Genomic DNA, 27,072 nt, shown 5'->3' on the forward strand with positions numbered 1-27,072 from the left:
TCTGGTTTTTGGCATCTTCCATTTCCAGGTGGGAAATGAGCTTGTTTCTTTTTAAGTATAAAAAGAAAAACAAAACAAAACAAAACAAAACAACAAAAAAAAACCAACAAATTCATACTCTAGCTAAAAACAAATTCTGCAAATACTATTAACTCAGCCATATGGTAAAGTAAACAATCACTTGATAGTAAAGCAGGTGAATTATCAAAGAAGCTCTGTTTTAATAGTATTTATTTGCAATCATTAGTTTTAAGTGGGAAACTGTTTACAGGCACACACTAGATAACCAAAATAGAATGAACATAAAGAGATCTATTTGAAGGTCCTTTTCAAATATTTCAAATATTTTATTAAATATTTTATTCAGTTTCATGATCACAGTTTAATGTATTCTAGCATGTTATACACATGACTTAACATGTGCACTTTAAAATATCAAATTAGATAGAGGTTTTGAAGAAAGCATGACATTTTATAAATGTGCTTATTGACTTTTAACTACACACATCTTAGAAGGCAGTAGCTCCGTTATACCACTTATGGAGATGAACTATTATAAGGCATGTTTACACCAAGCTTTGGAAAGAATAAAGCCAAATACTGGGTCAAAATTTAGTGGAATTATGTATGAGAGTAAAAGTTGAAGGATTGGGCCCTAGGAAGAGAGATCAGAGCAAATCAGTTGTGTTAGAGCTGTGAACACAGACTGGTGATGGAAAGCAAGCACTGCTGAGGAAGAAGGTTTTCACAGCGTCTGAACTTTCTTCAGACATTTCTGAAATCACACCTTATGGTGTAATGTGAAAGGAAGAGAATGAAATCTACCAAGAAAGTTCGAAAACTGTTGTCTGAGAAACCTCGTGTTGTTTTATGAACTGAGGTGGGAATGCTTTTATAGAGGTAACGTCTTGCAAGTCCCTGCACACTAATGTGTGTGTGTGTGCACATGCATACACATACACGGAGGACACACATCTCTCTCTCTCTTTTGTCACCTCCAAACCACGGATCAAAGTGTTGCAGTGCATGGGAGAAAATAAAGTTTCAGTTGTACGGGTTAGAAGATCAGATTAGACCACTACATTCAGAAGCCTGGTTAGTTAGCCTGTACATTGTGTCAGCAGATGTATTTTTTCCAGTAGAGTACAGTGTGGGTCTGCTGGCATACCGTAACAGTCAGGACCCAGAAATGACAATATCGTTCTTTGGAAGAACTCAACAAGTGTTCCGCTATTGCATGTGCTTTAAAACTCCGTGCCAATGAAGACCCTAGGTCAAAATATCACGCCTCAGCCAGAAACACCACGCAAGCCCAAGCTCAACTCTGAGAGCACAGTGGTCCATAATCGGGGCTCCTGCACTGCCGCAGTGCAAACAACAACGCTACCCCTCAAATAAGGATGGTTTTAAGCGTAAGCTTAGGTGTGTTGCTGAGTGGAGATCTCAAGTCAGCTCTTCCTAGGTGTCTGTCTTAGAAGAATCAGTGGGAGAACATAAAATATACATCCATTTGATAAGCTTCTTCAAAGCTGTCGGTTCAGTAGAAAATACTGAGTATATAAGTGATTATAATAGCAGTTAGGTGAGAGAATAAACGTCACTGCGCCTTTTAATTGGGAAATACAGGGGAGGAGGCAAAAGTCTTTCACAGCCTAAATGCACTCATTCGCGGTTCTCAGTGTCCTGAAAGTGACTCAGCGTTCTGGCAGCCTTGGATGGTAGCTCCACAATATGTACAAGGTAAGGAGAATGCCACAAATAGTACAAAACATGGCAAACAGACCTATGAACTCTACGATCTAGCAAACAAGCACGGCAAACAAACAGCATCTAGGGGATGATGTACGGTATACAACACAAAAGTTGCACAGTTATGTTTCCTCGTGGAATTAGGATTGCAAACGTAAACTCCAGAATAATTTTCAAGAGCAGCATGTGGCTTACTGCGTGACCACCAGGAATATCTGAAGTCCACCACCTGACCAGCACTTCATTTCTGCTGTTACAAAACCCCATCCCGCTGAGCCAACTAGCGGGCCCGTGTCCTGCAACCCATATGACTATGGCAGAGGTTAAACAAAAGTGCTCCAGCAACACAGTTTGGCTACCACTGTATGTTCAGCCTTACGTTGTCAGCTCTGTATAGACGTTGCTTTGGGGAAGTAAAGCATACAGTGATATACAAATGGTATCAGTGGCTGAAAAGATTACATGATCAAGCCTGAAAGCAAGTGGAAGTTAGCGAAAGTAGTCTTTTAGGAGAGGTAGCCATATTACACTCAGCATTCAAAAACGGGAGTGCACTCAAAGAAACAGCATACATTATAGGCTCTTGTAGACCCGTGATGTTTCTGTCTTTTCTACTGTATTTTTTTTTTTTATGTTGCAGAATGTACACACACGCACGCACACACACCATATATATCTTTTCCTAACTCCCCTTTGTTGCCACAATTTCACCCTACTGAGAACAAAGGCCAGCTTTCCTTTTATCCCCTCCTTGCTGTCCCATGTCTACAACCGTAGCCTTCAGCCTGCTCCAGTATTTGTACAGTAGCTAAAAAGGCAGCAGAAAGTGAAACTGCTTCAATTTAATATCCTGTTCCAAAAGACGGCATCCAAACTGTAAGGCATTCCCTGTTACAACTCCCTCGGGTTTCTACTCGACACAGGCTGCAGAGTGCTCCTCAGCCTGGTGCTACGCAGGTCTCCTTCACCCCAACAGTGAGGACCAGCGGTGCAACCTGCACACCAGTTCACGTGCTTCTACCTGTCCCTTGCTCCTGTGCCCCTTTCCAACAACAACGCTCATCGCTTCGATGTCAAAAGTCATGCACCAATGCTATAAAATAGAAACCCAAACTAACGAGAAATCCTTTGCTCATGACTTTGGGATATTGTATTAGTATAAAAGAGCATTCAGTCATCTTAAATAAATATATTCTATTTCTGAAATCACAGCACATTCAAGGGGTAATTCCTGCCATATGCAGAGCATGAAGTAATCACTATGGATGTTTTTGATTGATTTGGTCTAATATCTGGAAAATAACCTACTGTGGGGATAAGAATCTGCATCTCAAATGTTCTGCAGAACATTTTTCCCGTATGTATATACAGTACTAGAACAATTAAGAAGACATTACAGTAAATTTCTCCCAGCTGCTTAGATCTGTAGCTTCGGTTACGACAATATATTCTCTATACCTTGAAACTATATATGAAGTATCAAAGGTCACTAAATAAATAAAAACTAAGGAAAACTGGGATAGTACTGCATTGTACACTTGAGACAAGATTCCCCACTCCCATGGATAAGTGATAGAGGACGACTACGGTAATTGCTTTTCTTTTTTTTTTTTTTTTAAAGAAAGATTTATACACAGGTTCAGATCCAGAAAATAATGTGAAATGCATAAATATTGATAGCTTTAGCTAAGTTAAAACGGGTTCAGTAAAGTATGATACAACATATTCAGAATAAACAAAGCAGAAAAGCATCATATTTTGGTTTGCTTGAGATATACATAAGGTGCAACAATTTCTTCTCTAGAGGCATTTGTGGACAATGTGTTAACGGGTAACAGTGTTTGCTGGTATACTGAAGTACACACAATAGCAATATGATTTTCCAAAATGAAAGCAGCTGAAATTAATAAAAATTAAAACAAAACAAACAAGGAAAAAAACCCAACCCCAATACAGTAAGATATTGGTCTGAAATTTTTGTTGTGCTAACAGACTTTGTTACCTGAAAATACTGATACCCCTTCTAGTAGATTCAGGGAAAATTCTAGCTACTGAAATCAAGACGTCACTCAGAGAACCAACAAAGGCAAATGCCTAGTGAACTATAAAGCTTTGCAGGATTTCTGCTACTCTCAGTGCCTAATCGCTTAAAAATTAAGCATATCTACAAAAAGGTTTATAAGTATCTGAAAACAGTCATATCCAGTAAACTGACCCAACCCTACCCCCTCTCTAAGGGAAAGTCAAGGAAAAGCAGATCAAGTAAGATATTAATTCATATAGAAAAAAGTAATTTTCTGTTTCTTTTAAAAAAGGTACCATTAATATACAGAAATATCTTCAGGAACAATATTGAAATTTAAATTGAGGAAGAATGGGGTGCTTTGACAAAAATATATCTACTCTAAAGGTTTCTAGAGAAATAAGTTAGTACCATTGTCAACGTGAACGGCCTGCACTGTAACATATTTGGATTTCAGCTAATTATAAAGTGGTCCAAAACTCCAACAGCCACCTTGCTGTGACCCAATAGTTTTAAGTCTTAAGTTTTTTCCTGTCTTGTTAAAATAACTTATAAAACTTTAATAAAATCTTATTAAAAATACTGCCATAGGCTGCAATGGCATTTGAGGGGCTCTTAGTCATATGTTCACCTGAATTTTTAAAAAGCCTTTTCACTGACTCATTGGCTCTTAAATTTTGTTGTTCTTTTGCTGTTGTTCCCTTCTTCCAACACATGCATCTTTGATGGTGCTGTTTTAGTGAGACTTTCCAAGCTGTCCGCCCTATGTCAAACCTTTAATCCTTTGTTCCAACTTGTGTGGTATGTTGTGTGTTGTTTCCCAACAATGAACCAAAGACTTTCACTTAACTACAACAATGAAAGGCTAAACCTAGCAAGCATTAATAGAGTTACTGTCCATATGGCTATTACATCAAATTAGTTACAAAATAACCCCAAAACACATTATCAATTCAGTCAAGTATAAATAAGAATGCCTGATAGAATGATGTAAACTCGCATCTTTTAAAGACTTAATTCAAAGAACTTCAAACTCAATCTAATACTATCAAAAATTCAGCCAGTATGACGAAGACTAATAGAAAATTATTGCTGGAGTCCAATTTGGTAAATTGTTGTGCTACAATGCAAAAAGTAGGGAAACATCTTGTGCTATTGAAGAAGTACCCTGTTGAATTTGTAGCTTTAGATTAGTTACTAGTGATCGTTTTGCATCTGTTGGTAGGAATCAATGCTTGGTTATACAATAGTGTAAGTCAAAATAGTGAAGATAACAGGCCAAGTGATACACTCGGCCTGGCTTTTGGGATGTATTTATGAGAGCAAACCACAAAAATTCAACATAAGCAAAGACAGAAACTGGCAGATGGATCTGTTTGGTAGTCTGAATTCCGTCAAACATTATTCTTCAGTTGTAGTTTATCTGCATAACACTTGCCCCTTGACCAACACAAACTGTAATTGGCCCTTTAGAAAAACTCTGAAGCCGACTGAGACTGTGCATAGTAACTACAACAACGCCAGTGTTTGCAAAATGTAAAAGGTACGCGTATCAGTGTACATGTATATTGAAAAGTCATGCTTTTAGGTTCTTCAGAATGGTGAAATAATACTAAGGTCACTTTTGAAAAACATATTTGCAGAACTTTTTGTTTACAGGAAAGTTTCACCAAGTCACTCAGATATCTATGCAAAAATAAAGGAACCCTCCAAGGCATAAAAGACAAGTCAATTATCTGCAGTATTTTTCTTTTCCATACACCACTCCTTTTCCTAATGCACATCATCCTGGTTATTCAAAGCTAAATTAAAAAGAAACAAAACCCAAACATAGCCTGTCAGAATTTTTGCCAGTAAACTCTACCACTCTGGTGGCGAATATAAAAGTGCAGAACATCTGGACCACGTGGCTGCCCAAACACCGCTAACAATGGTACATCTGTCCAGGCTGCCTTGAGTTCTCTGGAACAGGTTTTAAATTCATTCTACAATATAAACGTAGGCATAACCTATTAATATAAACCATCTTAGAACTTAAATCTTCATGTACAAAAATGACTAAGAATATCTAATAATAACTAGTGCAGTGCGTCAGTGTTTTCGTTGTTGTTGTTTTTTTTTTCTTTTTTTTTTTTTTTTTCATTTTCATTGAACTAGGTATTATATGAAACTAGTTGCCATACTCTCTGGTTGGTAAAAGAGATGCTGTGTGAGCTAACAGTAAAGGCAGCCTTCTTCACATCAACCACCTATTTACTGTTTAAAAGCCTTCAATAGAAAGCAAGCTCTGGGATCATTCCATTTCTCTTCATTAATAGACAAATAATATCACCCTCCTACACACTGGGTTCCGATTTGAGGACCTGGCCCAAGTTGCTAATGTCTGGCTTCCAGTGAATTCTGGGCCACTCAGAGCAATAAGCACTTGCTTGCAGTCTATAGTTTCCATCACATGGACTGACTAGCTTCCCTTGGTAAAGACAAGGCTAGGATATTAGGTAAAGCACAATGTTTTACAATAAAGTGGAGCTTCACTGGTCAGCGCAGGAAATAAGCACTGGAGCCTGAGACATTTCATTTGGCTGTCCATCATGTGGGAGAGGTGTGGCCCTCTGACTTCTGCAAAAGAAGAAAAGAAAAGCCACCCATCATTATTGGGAGCACGGGAGTTGCTTTTAGCAGACTAGAGAGGACAGAAAGCAGCACGTGATATGGTTTAACACCCAATATGGTTTATAACACCATAACTCCCTACTGCTACAGGTGTCCACACACTGCTGGATTTGTGCTCTTTGTATAGGTATTCCTGCAACGGTAAGAAAATATCCTGAGGACAACCTGCAATACAATGCAAAGTCAAGCAAAACCAAGTCTTGATGGTATTTGACTACCCGAAACAAAATGCATGGCCGAAGAGTACGTTACGAGCACACAAGTGCTGTTACTTGTTTTCTAAGTGAATGGCTTCAGCCCTCAGAAGCAGAGAGTGCAGCTCATGTGTAGCAAAAGATGGCAAATGCGGAGAGGCGTGTGTCACGTTAATGAGAGTCAATAGCCAGCTTTCAAGCAATATGGAAACATACCCACCAGCAGAGTTACACGTTGGGATTAGTCCAAGCTGCATGACTTAACACTTCATCAGCCCAGCACATCTCTTTCATTACTAGAGCCGTGTTAATTTACAAATGATCCCCTGGCACAGGATATCATAAAAATAAGCTGCACCAGAATTACGTGCTGGAAATCAGCATCAGTCATTGAAGCAGATGGACTTGGGAGAACTCCTTTGCAGCTTGCTTTTTAAAATGCATACACAAAGCACATCGCAGCCTGTTATCTAATCTCTCAAGTCAGATTCTATTTTCGTTACCTCATGTGTCACTTACAGCAATGTGAATCTGGGGCCTACTTCTTATTTACACGAAGACCACTTTACCTCACTCTGGCAGAGCTAGGACCTCTGCAGACATGTGGGCACCATCGTGCTTTGCACACCAGGGGTGCAGTGCAGTAGCCTTAGCACAAAATGCAGCTCAGGCTCACAAGTGCTTAACCAGGGCACTCTACCCAGAGCTAAACAGAAACATTCAAATGAAAACCATGTTGTCACTTCCAGAAAAGCTCTAATTGCACTTAGAAAGGAGTCTGGCTTCCAAGGCCTAAGGCTTTGCAAAATTATTTAATAATTGAATTCAGATGCTGAAAAAACACATCAAGCAAACCTCTAATGCTATTCTTCCCATTCCCAGTTATTTACAAATAAAGAAGGAAGCTGCAAAGATAACAAACAATCAACAGAGTAGAAGTTAGCGAGGCATCCAGCCCATCAGATTTAGGTTTCTGTTTCGACTTCAATTTGCCAAGTCTGCCAGAGACGTACAGCTAAACTGCTACTGGGAAAGAGTCCCTGTTTTCATTTCCCTGGTGATTAGAAGCTGGAATTTGCAACAGCTGTTAGACATTTGCAAGTCTGGTGTTTTCAGGCCTCACAGAAGGTGCTGCATTGTGCTAACTGCACGATGGGATGACAAAACATGGGATTAGGTAGGAAGGACCCGAACAGAAAGGTATGCAAAGCATTAGTTCAAGACATTCACTTTAATGGGGAAAAATGGAACACAAAACTTTTTAGAAGAACAAACTAGACAAAAGCCTAACTAAGCAAATCCTGTCACTTTTGTGCAATTCTTGTCAGACCATCACTGGAAATCAACAAAACCACAGTGCTGCAAGGGATAGCAGAACTCACTTCCCCAAGGCTCCCTTTGTGCCTCCTAACCACAGAAGAAGACACGAATGAGTTCATACTTTTGCTGTCTTAAAGCAGAAAGATGTTTTGCAGAACTGGGAGAAACTGAGAGAAAACTTGTGGAGTTCCTTAGGTAGCCAGCCATCTGTCACATGCCATTTGCAGAGGCCGTGATGCTTTCACACCGGCCCAGGGTTTCCTCACTGACTTTGCACTCTAGGAAAGGATGGGGCATCATCTCCAACACACTGGAGCATCGAAGAATAGCAGGCAATTAAGAGCTAAGGAGGACTTGCTGTCATTCATCATTCGTTTCCTCCCATCACAGGTCTAGAAGGCCAGATCTGGCCATGCTGATTTGACCCAGCAGGCCTAAGGAACCTGTGCGTTCTCCACACTATCTGTGCGGACGGCCTAACTCCTACACCAAGAGGACCAGCCCAAAGCAACACGCCGTTCCGTCACCCAGAACTGTTCTGCCCTGAGGACATGCTGCAGCTGCTTTGCCTCCTACACAGCAAAGCAGAAGAGTAAAAATAACGAGTTAGCTTCATTCAGTCATGTTCAGGATAAGATAAGATAAGATACGAACTTCTGCTGAAGTTACATGAAATTCTCTCCACAGTCAGGCCACAGAGACGTACAAATCAGCATGCAACAGCTATTTAAATCCACTGTTATCTGACAAATGATGTCCAAAAATTAGAAACTCTTCATCATTAGGATCTCAAGGAGCATATTAAATGGTTTATATACAAAACTTGGGAGGCAAGCTTACTGTGGAGGATCATTTTACTGACTATTGAAGTAGATTACATTGTCATGTAGGTGAAGAGTTAATACTATGAGGCTAGTGGTAGAAAACAGACATTCAGAGAAAGCACTGGAGGAAGAAACAGACCAAATTAAACACTGCATATTGCTTGCTTTCCAAACACGGTGGCAACAAGTAGAAAAGAAAACCATAAGACCGTACCTGTGTACATTTTCCATTGCTGCTACCTCTGCCAGAGCAGCTAAGCTAAAAAACGCAGACACTGCTGGCATATCTGATGTAATACTATGATTTTCTTCTGTCTCTGCATTTCTGGAGCATTCACTGTTGCAATCTGTTTCTGCACTTGAGGCTTTCTGAAGACTACTTTGTGGCAGATCTTTAGGCTTCTCCTCTGAAACAAAAGAAAGTTAAGCTTGCAAGTCTAGACAGCCCTTAAATTCACAGCAGCACATCCACGTACTGACCAGTCTGGTGTTAACAGCATCTTTACCTTTAGGGCTTCAATTTTGCTAGTGTAATCCTATTTATGTTGCAACCTCTTCTGACCCAAGCTACCGGCAGAAACATACTGAGGTTTATGAAGCAGTTTACTGACTTTGGATTCAGCCGAGTTTCATCCTTTAGGTCAGACAAGAGAGCTTGTGTCTCTGTGCGTGTTTAAGATGCAGAAGTCCTACAAGATTATTTTAACTGCTGAGGTCTCCTGCAAGGGCTTTTGCATTGACTGTTATATTATGGAACTTGGTTTTATGTCGTGCAACTAGCTGCAGTATAATTTCTTTGCTGGACTGGAAAGAAACCATGAAACTTAATTGTTTTCCATTTCTCTTTGTAATCAGCTCGTGGTTCTGAGAGAACTATCCAGGGAGAGAAGGCAGATGTGGGCAGCCAAATAAAAGAGGCTGGACTTTATGGACACACTAATCTCCCAGTTGATCGATGTCCGCATTTAATTGAATGACCTTTCTGAGCAGGTCTGAGTCTGTGCTGGCTGAACAACACTTCCCTGATAAGTTGGTTGTACTCTCATACCATCTCCAACTACTCAGTTTTAACAAAATTTAAGCTACCATTTCCTTACCCAGTGTCCCTCCTGCTGGTGACACTCGACCATCTGCTGTTCGGACCAGATGAGTGATCTTAGTTTTCCTTGCTTTCCTCTTCTGGCTCCCAACTAAAGGCTCGTGCATCATTGCTGGCTCTGGAGTGTTTAGGGCAGATATAGAAATTTTATTTTTCCAGGCAGGCTCACTGGAATTTTTGTCTTCTAAGAATATGGCTGAAAAAGAACAAAAATGCACGTTTAAATGTAGAATAACTCAACTACTGTCTATGCTCATTTACTGTTTTGCAAGCATCCACATAATGTACTAAGCCTTCCCTTTCATGTACTCTGAGCATAACCCACGGCAAGATATCACCTGGATGCTGCAGGGGGTTGAAGGGGAATAGTAGCAACAGCTCCTAAAGATGTCTGAGGAGGTTCAACTTTCTAACATTTACATAGGAAACTGTGAGACAGGCAGCAGCATTTCAGTGGGAGCGTGGTATCAGTCAGTGTAAAATGCTCCACAACAGAAGATGCCAACAGGAAGCCAGAGGACACAATGCATTTAAGGAATAGAGAGCCCTCACGTAAGCTTATCTTAGCTCATAGCCAGAATCACAGGCAGAATTCAGAAATTCCTGAATAAGATTCTGTGATTCTGTAACCCTGACTTCTCTCTATAGTCACTACTCTGTGCTGTCTCCCTGAAGCAGAAGGAAATGCTGTCTTTTATAAAACAATAAAGCTTAAACAAAAAAAACAAAACTCCAAACAAACAAAAGCCAACAAAGGCAGCAAATACGAAAGCTGAACTAGATCCCATTTGAAGATGAGAATAAAGGAAAGTAAACACGGGATAGAATCCTGTGATGGAAATGCTGCTTGCATAAAGCCAGAGTGTGAAAGGAACACTTTGAATCTTTTTCAACAGTACCGGTGTTGGCACTTCAAAGCAACTTTCCATCCTGAAGTGGAACATAATCACAAGTTTTCACCTGACTAGACACTGATTTTACTCTTATTCATGCAGAAATTGGCCAAGCAGCAATCACTGGCAGTATTTACATTTCTAAAGTCTGAGATCAGACAGACCATACAGGCATCAATTGCTTGCCAGTGGAGGAAGTTCTTCACTCAGAGGGTGGTGAGGCACTGGCACGGGCTGCCCAGAGGAGCTGTAGGTGCCCCATCCCTGGAAATGTTCAAGGCCAGGTTGGACAAAGCTCTGGGCAGCCTGGTCTGGTGGGAGGTATCGCGGCCCATGGTGGGGAGTTGGATATAAGGTCCCTTCCAACCCAAGCTGTTCTATGATTCTGTGATTTCCAGTGATTTAATAAACCATACTGCTGATACCACAGGGTAACACTAGTCCACAAATGCAATGTGGGATAGATTTTCTCTTGTAATAAAAGTATTATGAGGCCTACATCATCTGTGACTACAGAAAGACAGGGTTGGCAACAAAGGGAATACCCAGGCCATTTCTTAGAGGCTTCTCTAACCTGTTTTGAAACGGAGTACTTGTGGTATCTTCACCAAGCCCTCAGGTTGTTTTTTTCCCAGATGCACTGCCTCCTCAACGATTACATAATTTTTCCTAATGCCTGCATCTCATCTCCTCTGCAGCACTTCCAACTCATTATTTTCTTTACTACCCATCGGGTTACATACAGCCTCTCTCTTTTTAAGAGTCCTTTCACCGCTGTTACCGTGTCTGCATTTAGCTTTCTCTTCCCCCACCCTTTCTTTCATTCTTTGTTCCCATTTTCAAGAAGTGCCTAAGACCCATTTGTTCACTTTGTGGGTGGCAGGATAAGCAAAAAACAATGTGCAAAACTCAAGCTGGAGTGCCAGCCACTGCTGTTTCAGAAGGGTTAAGCACTGAACAAGGCCCATCTCCTATATTGAGTATGATCAGACCTAGTGCATGTGTAAAAGCACTTGGGAATGTACCAGAACTTAATTCATGTACGTTCTTAAATCCATCTTCATATCTTCTTGTGGAAAAAATTTGTTGAACGTGTGTGCGATCTTTATTTTGAAAAAAACACAGAGTTTCCATGAGCTTTTCTCAGTGTTTACTCAATTATGCTAAACTTTTGCAGAACACAGCTTTAAATTTTTTTAAAGAGCGAAAGAGCGATCGCAATAAGATCTGCCCCGTAACAGTCCAATTCAGGAGAAGCACCAGTGACTATAAATGTGACTTTCAAGTAATTCAGTGTGGTTAGCAGTGAGATATTCAGATGCGCTTACTGTACTGACTGAGACCAAAATTTTAATTGGAATGTGTAATTAAATGGGCAGCTTTCTCTCTAGATTTCTTATTTGGGAATTCATAAGTGTTGATTATGTATTAATGTAATGGCTTGGTTGTAGTCCAACAGTATTTGCTAATTATGATGTGGGGATTTGCTCTAATTAGATACTACTTTGGCAGTGCTGTTTAATTCTAGTTTGACTGAGTTTATAATGGTTTTAATTTTAGGAATGCAAGCCTTTTTTTTTTTTACATTTAATAAAAATATTAGAGACATGATTTTAAACAATAAGCAACATCTGATAGAAAGAAACCCATGTATGTTTTTAGCTACATGTGTAGCATATTATGAGCTATGTCAGGGCACCAGAAATTAAGTTGATTGGTCAATACAATGGACAGCTATCTTTTAAATTTGTTTTATTTTTCACATTGTAGACATCCAAAAAGGCTCAAGAAATTACTAACATAAAGCCTTGAAAGGCGGAATAAAAGGGACAGTATTTAAAAAATTAAAGACATAAAATGTTTTAAAAGATTGTAAAAGATGAAGGAATACACGACAGCTGGGCATTTCACTAAGAAATAGTAGAAGGTGACTGACAAATTCAAAATGCTGTTAAGTGTATTTCCTTTCCATGTTTTAAGGTTTCTCAATCCTTGAAATCAGACATAGGAGAGTCCTCTATGATTATTTCCTCCCCTAACTCCGGAGTAAGCTCTTTATCACTTCATTGTAACACTGCTGCCATACAACTTTGAATAGGAAAGGATTAAGGATGAATAATGAAAGAGTGGGGTGGTGTCTGGTTTTTTTTTTTTTTCTTTCTTTCTTTTTTCTTTCCTGTGTGTAAGCAGAGGGGGTGTTGAAGGGAAGAACTGCTTTCCTCAGGAGAATTTTTCTTCTCTACCCGTCCTGGTGGAAATTGGGATGAGAAATTATTTCATTATATTCTTTGCAGTTTATTATTCAAGCAGAGATAAAAACAAACTCAGAGGAAATCATACAAGACTAAAGGCTTCTCCAACAAGACCCTTTGCATTAAACTCCAGAGATGAAGAGTCCATGCTTCAACAACTGAATAGCCAACCTATTCTTCATTCCTGCTTCCTTTGAGAGAAACAGCACCCCCTTGCTTCCACTGCCAAAGGTACACCCATATGAATGCTTTAAACCAGACCTTTATTTTTCAGTGAAGAAAGGACAGGGCTAAATAAGTTTAATTCCCTCTGTTTTTATTTAATCATATCTTTAATCCATTTAATATCCCTTCTGTTTTCACACTGTGCTACATTCAAGAATGTTGTAGATTTTCAGGAAAACACTACTTAGAAATTAAATGAGATCCTGCAGATAGTGTTCAGTCTTGCAGAGATTTCTATGGTTACCTTCCCACATGACTTTAGTGTATGCACAACTACAGGGCTGTTTTTTTGTTTTGTTTTGTTTTGTTTTTTTTTTAGCAAGAAGAGTTGAGCATGATATGAAGAGCTGGACCTTTCAGCATACTTACACCATGGACACAAAAATGATTTGGAAAGAAAAGCATCTAGAGCTCTATGCTAGATGGTTTCCTGAGATAACTAGCTTAAAATTAGCACGGACAGTCTACCCTACTCTGCAGGTTTGCAAAGTACATGCAATCCTCGTATTGCCCCCTCAGCTATGCGTGGTTTCCTCTTGAGTTGTACAGTGCAGTCTGGAAAGCAAGGATTTAGAAAACCTGACTCTGTTCTGACATTGCTCATTTATATCAACTATCAGTATTTCTGTAAAGCTTGCAGCTGGAGATTGGAAGTTTCTTGCTAATCCTGATTTTAATGCTGCAGTATAATAATATGCAATTAATAATAATATGCAATCAAAGCAAAAACAGCTGAAGTAGCATCAAGAACACTGATGAACGTCTTTAACCCATCTCTCTCCTAACAGCATGCTAAACGAGGATGGGTAGGGTAAGACAAGTCCCTTTGGGAAATGCTATAGTGCCAAACCTGTACTCAAATCACAGAGGCAGGTCCACGTTAAAAATGCTGAATTGAAGAGCCCAGTGAATAGCTACGGGTCTCACTCTACACTGAAGAGCTATCAGCTGCCTTTCAGACCGTAAAAATGACGTCGGTTCAAGTCACTCAGCATACCACAGAAGAGGACAAGCTTTTTAGACCGAACATCAGGAAGATACTAGACAAATTTAAACCAATTTCTTCAACAATGCCCAACTGTAACAGGATTTGCAGTTTAACCATGTCTAGTGGAAAACAAATGTTCCTGTGGGTCCAAGCATGCCGGTATGAAGAAAGGAAGGCAGGCTGTAATGGTTTAATCATCTTCATTAAGCTAAAAAGGGGAAGCCTAGCAAGGTAGGGAGCAAAGCTTCAAGTAGCATTTGCTTCACCAGTGCTTAGGAAACACTTAGGAAACAGCAAACTGACCTACACCCTGGTGGAAGACACAGCTCTTCTGACAAAGGGTTGCTGCTGCAATATCACTCATGGGGACTCATGGGGTAGGAAGGCATACCGAACCTTAGCAAGGAGTGGGGCTAACAGGCAGAGACATCCCCTGACAAGGAGCAGGTGTTGTGGCACATCCAGTGATATTTTGTGGGTTACATTTCCTTAAGCATCTGCCAGCTCATAATACAGTGATTTGCACTGGTGATGCTGCATACACTGCAGTTATGTGAAGTCAGGATTCACTCAGATACCCAAAGCAGAGAAGCCTGGATAACATGCCCCAGCCAATTCAAAATGTGCCCTTAGTGCATTTATTGCCTGGAAGACAGAAGTGCTCACTCAAAACACACACACTCTCACAGGTCTGTACACACACACATTTCTCCAGCTGTAAAAGGATGAATCTAGCATGACCCCTGCTGACAGCAACCCTTCCAAGCGTCTTCCCTCCAGCTATCAGAATACCCAAGCCTGTCCTTCCTCCAGCAAAATGAACCCCATAAAAACCCTTACATACACACTCATGACTCACCTCAAGTATAAACTAACCACAAAAAAAAGAGCAGGAATTTTCATTTTAGTATTTGATTCACCAATCCTTGTACATTGTAATTTAAATGAACACGCTGGGATTCCCAGCTTGAGTGCTGCAGAACATGGGCTGGTGGATTCAGAGAGTTTAGGGCCACACTGCACTGCAGCTGATGAAACTACAATGTTAGTTGAGGCTGTCTGCCAAATGCCAGGGCCATACCCACACCACACATGGCTGATAACCACACCACACCGTACACTTCCAGCAGGCAAGACCCCAGATTTTCACTCTGAGAAAACACAGTTCCCCTCCAATGTATACATCCGCTGCCTTTCCTCTGATGATCTCTACGTGGGCTGTGTAAGACTGGTAGGTTCAAGCTTCTCATGCCTTTGTTTCAGTCTTGGGATGAACTCAGCACACTGGCGCTACTCCAGCAAATGCACAGACATCTTTCATTATTTAGTCGCTGTGACACTATTCACATGCTTAACTTCCAAGGACATGCCTCTGTTGTGTTGGAATAAGGCCATGGTATTCAACACTTGTCAGGCTTGAATCTTTGATCATAGTGAATGCTTCACTTTATATCAAAACAGGCTGTTTTTTAATTTTTTTTTTAATCATTTTGCTTAGCTTCACATTGTATCTACAGATTTTAAAATATAAATATTTTTTACTCAATCTTGCCTTAAATGCCGTTTCTTTTCCTATAGGAGAATTTAAACACTGTTTTTAAATTTTTATTTATTCATTATTTATTCATATTAATTTATCTCTGTGGTGGATTCAGGCACACAGGATTCTGAATGGCACCCAATAAGAACTATGCTAATGTGTGATGTCTTCTTCACTCTGGTGTGGAAGCACAACAGTTACTTCTCATGAGCAACTCTCGCAACACGTTTGTTTTACAAAACCAACAAAAAGAATATGTAATTTAAAAATATTTGCCTTGTTGAATGCAGCGCAGCTGACAGAGGCTATGAGGAAAAACAGTGCAAGTGTACCATGGAAGATACAAAACACAGCATCAGGAAAGGAGAAGAAATGACGTGGATCAAGCCTCAGAGAAAAGGATTGAGCATAAAGGTAGCTGGGGGAACTGGAGATACAGATTGTCATTTTATTATCTTAAAAAGAGACAGACATGGATGGGATTAAAAGGAAGAAATTCATGGAGCTACCTAAGTAAGAACAACCAGAGAGGCTCTGCTGTATCTCAGGGATGATGTAGGAGAGAACTCCATTGTGGATGCTTTGGGTAGCATGGAGAAGATGACTAGGGGGTGAAAAGGAGGAAAAAAAAAAAGGCCCAGGAAAAAAGGCTAACTTATAATCCTGTACATACTGTACACTTGAAAACAACCCTGGGACTTGTGAGTGTATGGGTATGCAGGACCAGAGTGCTCTAACAAGAGAAAGACGTCAGAGCACTACCGGTAGTGCAGAGGGCGGAGCAGATCTGAGGCAGAACTTAAACAAGAAAATCCTGTAGATGTTATCTTCAATCAGAGGCAAACGGGCAGCTGGTTAAGGTTTCTACAGAGGGAGGGTTGGTTCAAGGATGGCAGGAGTACTCCTGAGAACTGGTGCAGAAACCAGCTCTCATGTTCTGATCAGCTGCAGTCTGCAGAGCTCCAGACAGATGGAAATCAGAGGGAGAGGAGCGAGCAACATAAATATGGCCAAGGGGTAAACAGTACTGCCTCTGATAGGGAAGGGATGGAGATAAGAGCAACCAAAGGACCAGAGAGCTACAAGCAGTGGAAGATAAAGTTCAGGGCCAACTGCAGAACTGCGCTTGCTTTGTCAGCTCTGCTGCAGAGTCTGGAGCAGAGAAACTGTAATCAAGGGAGATACCAAGGAACAGAGAAACAGCTTTGTACTCGAGTAAGGCAGTATGACCAACTGGAGCCAGGAGCTAATGGAGTCAAAGCAGACAGGGAAATAAAAGACCAAAGCAGTCAAAGGCTAGAGAGTCAGGTAGCCTCTGCCTAGAAGCATCACCCAAGACTGAATTCAGAGAGCAGGCGGACCGAAACCTTAACTAAGTAATGCACCAGTACCTGTGTCCGGAACATTAAGCTTCTCCTTTTTGTGCTTATATTTGCTGACAATTTTGTGGAATAAGTTCTTTTTCTGAGACTGGAATGAACCTACAGACAACATTAATAATACATACTTTTAATCAGCGGTTTTAGAAAGAGCACAACAGTCACAGCATGTACTATAAACCTCCCCTTCCACTAATGCAGGATGCCATTTCATGGTGAAGCACAAAAACTAACACCCACTGCGCTCTCTGGAGGCTCTCTATCTAAGCAGGCTGTACTCCAACCCACCACCTCTCTATGCAAAAGTGTCCCAGAGCATTTTGCAGAACAGCGACCTTCAGAAAGCTCAGCCATATAATAAAACGAGAGCTTTGTTTGTTTAAAGACACGCGCTCTTTTGGATGTGTAGTGGGATGGCTGCTTTCTTCGCAGCAGCCTGTATAGTGCTGTGTTCGAAACTGGTGACCCAAACAGTGTCGATAACACACTGGTGATTAGTGGTTGCTGAGCAGTGCTTGCACAGTGCCAAGGCCTTCTGTTCCTCCCTCTGCACCCCAGGGCGAGGAGTGCCCTGCTGGGAGGGCACAAGAGGTGTCGGGGGACAGGGCCATGACAGCTGGCCCCAGCAGGCCGAGGAGATATCTCATACCATATGGTGTCACGCTCAGCAGTAAAACTAGGGATGGGTTTCCAAAGCAGACGCTGCTCAGGGCCTAGCTAGGCATGGGTTTGTTGGTGGTGAGTGAGTAGTTTTGCTCCACTTGTTTCTTGTTTTTATCCTGTCACTTATTAAACCACTTTTGTCCCAACCTACACACGTCTTTGTCCTCACTTTCACCCTTTCCGGTTCTCTCCCTCATCCTGCTGTCAGGGGAGTGACTGGGTGAGGCCGTACCTACCAGGCATGGTCAACCCCCGCAGGACCAGGAGTTAGATTTGCCTTCTTGGTGACCAGAAGTAAGTTTATAGTAAGTGCAGAAGTAAAAGCTCCCAGGAGAGTAAGGTGAGGGTGTACCCAGCTGATGGTCCCATTCCTACTTTGACAGTGGAGTCTTTGCTAGTAATAGTCAGAAGGCATTTTACAGGGCAGCAGACAAAGCATGCCACTAGCAGAAGCCATTAGGAAGCCATCCTTCGACTCACTAATGGAGATACAGCAGCAGAGAAATAACAGACGCATTATTTCTACACTGCAAAGCCACTTTTAGGCAGTTACTTTTCAGAAACAAGCTGCACATCAAAATCTTATTTCCGAAGATATAGCAGGTGAGCACTTCTTCAGGCTAGCTCCAAACAGACCTGCCCAAACAGAAAGGAGATGTGCTGCAGATGCCAGGACAGCTCACAGCCTCACGAGAGGGCATCCCTCCCAGCTGCACTCTAGCAGGAAGTGCACGCCATCCACCACACTGACCTCCTCTGCTCCTCCTTATCCTTACAAGAAGCCAGACACACACTGGCTACTGAGACAACTGTAAACGTGTAGTAATGTGATCTGCAGGTTTTGATCACTACCCAGCGCTATATGTGGGGAATGAAGGAGAAAAACATGTAGTGCAGGCAAGAAGGAGAACAGCATTCATAGAAACTAACTTCTGTTTGAATAATACACAGAGAACAGTAAAACCTAGACAGGAACAGACAGAGAAATCCTAAGATTTTGTATATTTGGCTTTGTGGTTCACTGATGCCTTTTTTAAAACAAACAAACAAACAACAACAGCAAACTAAAGAAATCAAAATTTGGGAAAAAGTGAATAGTATCACAAAAAATCCAGATGTCAAACAACAAACCAAAGCAAAAACAAAACCAAAAAACAATCCAGGCTAGACACTATCAGCTTGAATTTTAATAGCTTTTTTAATAGAACTTGTAGAGAAAATACTGTAAAGTTCAACAGAATAGGCTGTATTCATTCAAACTAATTCAAGTGTCTTCCTGCAGATTTTAGAGTAGGTTCCTGAGTACCACAGAGTTGGATAAGCAGTATAGTGCCAGTACAAGAAAAATGCAAAGTATGTCACGAAAAAGCTCAAGCAGGTTGAGGGAAAGTGTACCTGGGCTTTCCCGAAGACTAAAGTCAAATGCTTAATTCATATCAGCAGAGACAAATCTTTCCAAAACAGTTCCATCAGACACAGAGGCAGAGATATGCAAGAGAGAATTCAGGACATCATTTCTACTGTTTTCTCTCTCTCTCTCTCTTTTTTTTTTTTTTTCTCCAGCTTAACAAATAAGTGATTTGTAGGTGCTTGGAATAAGCAACATTTTACATGGTATTACAGAAATCTCCACTGCTACAGCTCGGCTTGCACCCTACAAACTGCTTATTCCACGGACTATCAGTGAGTGCCAGCAATTGAACAGAATAAATGAGATTAAAAACTCCCCAAAAGATGACAGTTGTTGCATGGATAAGGAAAGCTCTGTCTTAAATTTCTCTTTTACCATCAAAGAACACTTCAGATAAGCTTGTATCTGCACCACGTAGCAGATGCTAGATGGTTCATAGCACACGCTACTTGCATGTAAAATTCTGTTCTCAGATGGAAAGACATTGACTGCAGTGGAGTGAAAAGAGAAGCCACCTTTTTGTAAGGAAATTTCCAATGCCTGACCCTTTTACCCTTTATTCTTGTGAGACAGTGCTCATGGTTACTTCCTATACCCTTTGGCCATTAATGCAGTGAAAGAGAAAATGAGTTAATAGTTACGTATGTCAATGTGGCATACTTAGACCTGAGAATCTGACTTCTAACTCCATGAAAAACTCACTTTGCACTCCCTGCCTGAACTACTTGGAGTCAGCTAGACAATATGGATATGCTCAATGTCCTCTGTAAAAAGACAAATTATGATCACTCTCATATTTACACACACGAGTTATCTAGCAATTACTGAATAGACTATTTGGTTCTTTGGAAATGTCCCCATCCAACCCTTCCCTTAGATTAAGGCATGAACAGATGAACTGCCAAATGTGGGGCCTTTGCAGGGCATATTCAGGTATGAAAAACAGAGCCTTTCTTTTTCTTCCAATAAAAATCAACCAAATTAACAGAGGAGGCAAAATATAGACCAGACCTGAGAGGACATGGGCACACGTACTTAATTCCATCAGGAAAGGCCGAACAACGGGCCATTCCTAAGATCAAATACCCTTTTCCACTCTCCAAGAGCAGGTGTCCCAGGGGCATGGTTCAGGCATAACAGCTCACGCAAGAGCTTACACAACTGCTGGCTGTGCTATACCTGCTTCATGGGGACAGCAGTCAAATATTCAGAGATTTCAAACAAACACCATTTGTCAACATTCAGTCCAGAGAATATCCATGGCAGAAAGACCTAGCCAATCCTGCTGTTAGGCAGTGGATCCTAGGAGTGCCTTCCTATAGAAAGTTGAGAACTGCTTTTATTCCTGTAAGTTTACTTGCTATTGCTATACTGCCACCTTAAGTGTAGAGTAAGTCCTGTTCTGCTGATCTTCCTCGACTGAAAATATTCTATTTCCCTCTTCTTTTCCTAGTGCTACAGCGGCTGCCACGTGAGTTAACCACCTGCTAATCCCTGGCTCCAGTGGCTCACTGTACTCCCTGACAGCACCAGGAACTTCCTTCTGGGGATAGCAGCATGGACAGCAGCAGCTGGTTAGGGAAGCAGCAGGCAAGAAAATGAACAGGCCATGCATAACAAACCATAATTGCGTTTCCTCCACAGTTCTGGGCGTGTGTTCCCCCTACTCCCCCGGAGTCCTTTATGTGCATGGCCAGACCAAACAGGGAACATTTCAGCACTGTCATAAGACAACCAGGATGAACACATGTGCCTCCCAGAAGGCTCTGGCACTGATTTGACATGAGGAAAGAAAGACCCTACAGAGGAGGTAATGAAGCCCAATTCACTTCTACCACAGGCTCAGCTCATTCCCTCAGCTTGAGACTGGCCTCCTACTAAAATCCTTGCCTTGTCCTGTGAGGCCATCGTGTTGGCAGGACCCCATAAGCTCCACAGCTCCCAGAAGAGCTGGAGTTTGCCAAACTCTCCATTGTTTCTAAGTCTCTTAGGAGGACGGAGCTGTATTTTTAGGTTGTGATCTGTGAAACATTATGACTTGCCATCTCCAGACATCCTAATGCTGCTTAGAACTAAGCCAAAAAACCCAAGCTAAGGCTGAGAGGAATGCCACAAAGGATTATTTTTAAGCTGATGCTTTACTTCTAGTCCTAGAGGTCAAAGAAAAAAAATAATTGCAGACAATCCCTTTCCTGAATAAAAGTACACCATGCAGTCGTCTCCTGGCCTTCCCAAAATGAGAACTTCAGCGAAGTGTTTAGTGTGTAAGTGAGCATTTCTTCACAGCACACCACAGAAATAATGACTGTGCCTGCTGCTCATTTTTGCATATAAGCGAATTAGTGACTCACTGCAGACTGATGACTCGTGTGGTGGGATGTTTTGGCACATATGCCATTGGAAAGAAGAAAAATAAAATCAGTCACAGCTCCAGCAAATGTCGGAGCAGGCCATCTGCACAGACTGAGTGGAGCTGTATTTTTCAGCCATTTTCTTACATTGCTATTGTACGTGCATGCTCCTGGCATGCTTGGGGTGGGATTTGCAGAAGGGTTCTGACTTTTTCAGGTCTACTCCCACTGAAGACAGATCCCTATTAAGTTTAGTGAGAGCAGAATTTGGAAAATCTGGAAAAACTGGAAAAAATTGCCTCTAATTTCAGAAAATTCAAAGTTTCCCTTGCACACGGACTTGAAACAGTTATGTCACAGGGTTCCTCAGGTATTTTTATGTTAAAAGAACTGCCTGAAGTGAGGACTGGGCACGGCAAGCACTGTGGAAGGATTCAGTTGACACTGATTCACTGATTTTCCACTTTGTAATAACAAAATGCCCTGACAACCCTGTCTGTTTGGGTCAGGCAGCAGATCAGGCCCATCATCTTATTTAGCCGCCCCACGTAGCTATAGTTTAATGACATATGACAGAAAATCAATCTGGCATCATTTACTCTGAAGTAAGATAGGGCCTTATCAGGCAGGGTATAACGTGTTTTTGTTTTAAGGCAGAGAGAATTAGTTAGAAAAGAAACAACCCACCCCCAAACAAAACAAAAACCCCAAGCATTTCTCTATTTTAATCACCTAGCATCCTCTGGGGGTTTTAGTGTGCAGTGCTCCAATCTACTTTTCAGCCTTTAGCTGCAATTTAGTAAGCACTGATTTGAAGACTGCAGAAAGTAATTATCAGAGGACTGAAAACGCATGGGAAGTTTATGACTCTGCACATGCTCATCCAGGAAAAGCAGGGCATGATTTTAGAGTGTTTATTAAGCCTACCCCTCATGATCATTACATATTGTTTGGAAACAAGGCACACTAGAGGCCCCAGCCACTAGCAGGCACCGTTCGTAATGGAGGCCTCATCTGCTGACCTTACAAGCCAGAGACAGCTCCAAGAAAGAGCAAAGCAGCCGAGACAGCTCCACACAAGCGGATAACACAGAGCACAGCAGAGCGAGATTAAGGTCTCCTACATCCCAACAGAGTCACACCCACAGGACTGTACTGCCTCTTCACAGTACGTGCTCATCACGCTGCAAGAAAAAAACGCCCCTTTTGCTTCTGCTGAATTCTAACGGTGTAAACTAATAAAAAACCTAGAGCCATTCCAAAGCAGTCCATCATTTTGCATAAAACTGCCCGTTTCCTGTGTTTCATTTTCTGCAACACTTGCAGAAGCCCAGCTTGTAGACCTGTGTTCATAACACCGTTGGAGGTTAGTGTTTTCTCGCTGTCCGTGGACTCAGGATTTGCAGGCAAGCCACAGCATGACGAGGCTGAACGGCCTGTCAGGACACTACAAATTAATTTGGGGATTCAGCATAATGAGTATTTGGCTCTGCTTGAACAGTTTCCCCTATTCAGCTAGTAAGCTTGGTTGTGTGCAGTTTGGTTCAGGTTGTTTCAAATACACAGCTTGCATCCTAATTTTAAGAATCCTAAAAAAAAATCTGGCAGAAAACAAATTTAAATCAACCTACTGCCATGGAATGTTTATATTTTTAGCAATTTTTCTTTTCCAAAAGGGAAAAAAAAAAAAAAGGTATGTTGGAAAGTTTCTCAGTTAGCTCTTGAGAGCTGAGCCTCACTCTCCAGGGAGCTGGAATGACTGACGCGAGCTGCCAGCTCGCCCAGCTTGCTTTTGTGAATTCAACATTCTTTGGAATTAGGAACAGATATCACTATCTCAGTCTACATTTAGTTCAGGGCTATGGTTAGATGTTCACTGCAAAAACAGCAGTGTCACCATCAGTTATTCCTGCCTCCAGGGCTGCTTGTTACAACCCCACAGCTCACTTGGCGGAAAAGTTCATGCGACTGTTGGCCATCTGCTTTGGTACAAAATCAGCTGGCTTGGTTTAAAGAGCCCCATTTGCCAGCTGCAGGCAAACGCTCCATGGCCTTCTCCGCAGGGCTGTGCCAAAACTGCTTATATCAGGCTTGTGACCTGCCTGCAGTTATGTTTCTGACCTTCCCTTGAGACGTGGCCGAAAATATTCCAAACCTTTTTAATAGTGATGGAAGCAGGGAGAAATCCACACAGCTGATATTACAACTTCAATTGCCATGTTGTGCCCAAAAGATGTTGTGTAATAAGCCACTGCATTAATATACTGTTAAAAAAAAGTTCATTCATGCTCATTAAAGAGGTTCTGTACAATATATACCATAAAAATGTAAGAGAAAGAACTCGCTTTCTACCAGCACCATTCTAAATTTGCAGGAGTTTGACTGTTCCATATCTAATTATATAAATACAAAAATCAATACTAAAATTGGCATGTACTAGAAAAGAACAGCTGCTCAATCCTGCATATTCTAATGTAATTATTTGTGAAGCATTCAAAAGGCATAGATCTAATCCAGGGTTGTCTGGCTAAAATACACGTACTAGATTTGAAAATCAGCCAGCTCATGATACTACCACAGTAGCCGAACAGGAAACCAGCTTCACATTGTGAGCTGTGCATAACGAGCATTCTTCTGAGCATCCTTTTGTCTTGTAGAATTATCGGTATGTCATTGCTTCATTTTGTGTTGCCACAGCCTAAAAGCATTTTCTCTAACGTATACTTACTTCTCTACCTCTCCTGTGAAACAGGCTGTCTGTATATAAAACAGTCAAAAGTGTCATGAGTTATTCTCCCTCTATGACCCTCAGCCATAGAGCTGAGCACAGAACTAGTTTTCCTGTCCTCTAACCATTTTTATCACCTCAGAACATTTTCAAGTCTAACTTTCCATTGTAAGTTTGAAATCTTGAAGAAAAATATCCAAAATTCATTCAGACATTTCTGGTATCTTATTAATAAAGCCTAAAATTACATTTAAATGAAAACACCCATAAAACCGTGCTTTGAAAAACCCCAAGGTAACTTTTGACAATTGGCCATTTTTCCCCCCTGCCAGTTTCCCCCTGGGAAAACTCGTCAAATTCACTTACCTCACAAAGGTATTGAAGGTTTGCTTGCTCTGAGGAAATTATTTCACGTACAAGTTCTAAGAAATTCTACTCTACTCAGCATGAAAAGCAGAAGTCAAGAGTATGGCCTGGAAACTAATCCAGGTGAGAACCAACTAGATTCAGTGCTAGAAAAAAGTTTTACTTCACACTTTTCACATGTATAACAGTAAGGTAAGAGAGTGTAAATTCCAGAGCTTGTTTTGGCATTGTTATTGAAGAATGGACTGAACACAGTTACTTACCTTTGTTGGATTTTGGTTGTTCAGATGAGCCGCTTCCAACCTTTCTCTTTTTCCTTGGAACAGATGAGCATCTCCTGTCAAAGGTAATAGGACTGTATTGAGGGAGGCTCTTGAATTTCTTTTCAAATTCTTCTTCCAACTTTGCTAAGCTAAAGGGGAAACAAAACCAATCAAATTAAACGTAACTCCATTTCTGGAGAATTGTGTTTTGTGTGCATACACACGCATCTACTCATATAAAGGGAAAGATATGCACACATGCACACTGTAAATGTCAAACTATTATACATAATCTAACTTTGGGAGGAGAATGTACAATCCATTTCCCGAATTTGGAACTCTGGAGAAATTAAGTTTTAATATATGCAAATAATGTAAAAAATTAGCTGCACAGATTCATAAAGCAGATTTGTCTGTTCTATGAGGGGAATGAGAAAAGGCAATAAAACCAGTAAGTAAACAAACCAATACATTAATTTCACATAAAAATCACATTACACCAGAATGGAGGTGATAATTTAAACTACAGCAAAAATGTCAAACTGTCCAACAAAGCTAGCTAACAAAAATGGCAAGCCATCCGATCTGCTGTGGAAAGGAAAAAAAAAGTTAAACCTGGTGCTTCATGATGACAATTAATTTGTATTTCTTCTGGGGGATTATACTGCCTTCCTGTTTTGTTTGTTGTGAGATGAAAAACACAACTCATGGCTTCAGGAAACCCAACATTCCTCATAGGTCAGCCCAGCTTGAATGAGTGTACCTACCACTCAAGAAGTCCACAGATGTGGTATGATTCGCAATTGCCAGATGAAAACAAAGCACTTGAGCTGGATGGTATGGCACGGCCTGCCTGGCTGTAATGACTGTGCTATCTTGTGTAAGCATGACTTTTCAGTGAACTTCTGCAACCAGGCAGGATCACAGGAAGCAAGTGCATTTTAATAAAAGGCAATTTGCACTGCTAGGCAGATTATAAATAGAACTGCCCATGAGATGGGAACAATGACATTTTCTACTCATCTCAGATTCTAATTGCTGTGGAAAATGAGAATTGGACAGATGTTGGCATGATTGTTGGAAGGGATGGCCATGAGACACTCTACACTTGGACGTGTCACAAGAAAGATGATTTCCTGGTTTCTTGAAACAGCACTTCAATGCAATTGTGTTCTGAAAGCTTTGGTACACAGGCTGATACCTCGTTTTATCTCTGCTCAGCTGGAGTGGGGCTGTACACAAGCAAAGCACACCTGGCACGGACCACCAGGGAAAGCAAGGGCAGCTACTGATGGAGAAGGTAAGGGGGCACAGAAGTAATAGGAGAAAGGAGCAACTCCAAAAGCAGCGAGGACTCCAGCAGACAGACACCCTAATGCTGAAAAAGGGGATGATGAAGGGAGCAAAAGAGTTCAGAGGAGTGGGTAGAACTAAAACCAGCTCTTCCAAGCAGACAGAAGATCAGGTAGTGCAATGAACATAACAGATACCTTCTCCAGCACTTCAGCTCCACAAATAACTACTTCTGCTTTACAGAGTTCACTGAACAATATTCATTAATGGCATGGCTGAATCAGGAAGCAACATTCACTAATATGTATTTTCCCCATCCAGCCAGACAGCAGTGGTAGAGCAATATTTGTCAAATGAATGAAATATTTACAGAATTTTCCTAGTGACTTTGAATAAATCATATAAAAATACATTTTTTTTGTCTCAGAGATACATTTGTTTTTCTTGCCATGAGGTGACCTGACATTTTCAATTTTTTCAATTTACATTTAAAAGATATTTCCAGATAATGTACTTTCTTATATAAAGCACAATAAAAATATAAGAATTGTGCCAGTGGTTTTAATCAACTATTCCTAATGAAAGAACTCTTGAAGATTTTAATTAATGTAATATCTTTGCTGTAAAATGAGTTGCAGCTAAATTTCATATAGACCAGATAATAAATGCATGAAAAAGGCCTGCACAAAAGAAACATATTAAAATTTTAACCATGACATGTGGAAAAACTACTCTTTTGTTGTTGTTGTTCATTTTCACCTTAATTCAGATAATTGGAAGTCTTCATAACTTGCAAGTATGAATGGCAAAGCAGATTTAACAGCTATGCCTGCAGTTA

At 40.9% G+C, this 27,072-nt stretch overlaps 1 protein-coding gene across 16 annotated transcripts in view; it reads right to left on the reverse strand.

Annotated features, from left to right (window-relative positions):
• The window catches only part of BBX (BBX high mobility group box domain containing), a 136,588-nt gene that overhangs the window by 1,650 nt on the left and 107,866 nt on the right, over positions 1-27,072 (reverse strand). For 9 of the 16 annotated variants that reach the window (XM_084528922.1, XM_084528929.1, XM_084528927.1 and 6 more), the window contains 5 exons: positions 24,942-25,090; positions 17,172-17,261; positions 9,881-10,078; positions 8,998-9,190; positions 215-6,391 (listed from right to left, as the gene is read on the reverse strand). In XM_084528922.1, the coding sequence (XP_084385048.1) occupies positions 6,304-6,391; positions 8,998-9,190; positions 9,881-10,078; positions 17,172-17,261; positions 24,942-25,090 (718 nt within the window). In that variant the 3' untranslated portion in view covers positions 215-6,303. Of the gene's footprint in view, positions 1-214; positions 6,392-8,997; positions 9,191-9,880; positions 10,079-12,866; positions 13,024-17,171; positions 17,262-24,941; positions 25,091-27,072 lie in introns of those variants that run through there. The other 7 variants (XM_084528915.1, XM_084528924.1, XM_084528925.1 and 4 more) reach the window with 7 other exon arrangements.

This window comes from Aythya ferina (assembly GCF_964211825.1).
Source record: "Aythya ferina genome assembly, chromosome: 1".
NCBI classification, from domain to species: Eukaryota; Metazoa; Chordata; class Aves; order Anseriformes; family Anatidae; genus Aythya; species Aythya ferina.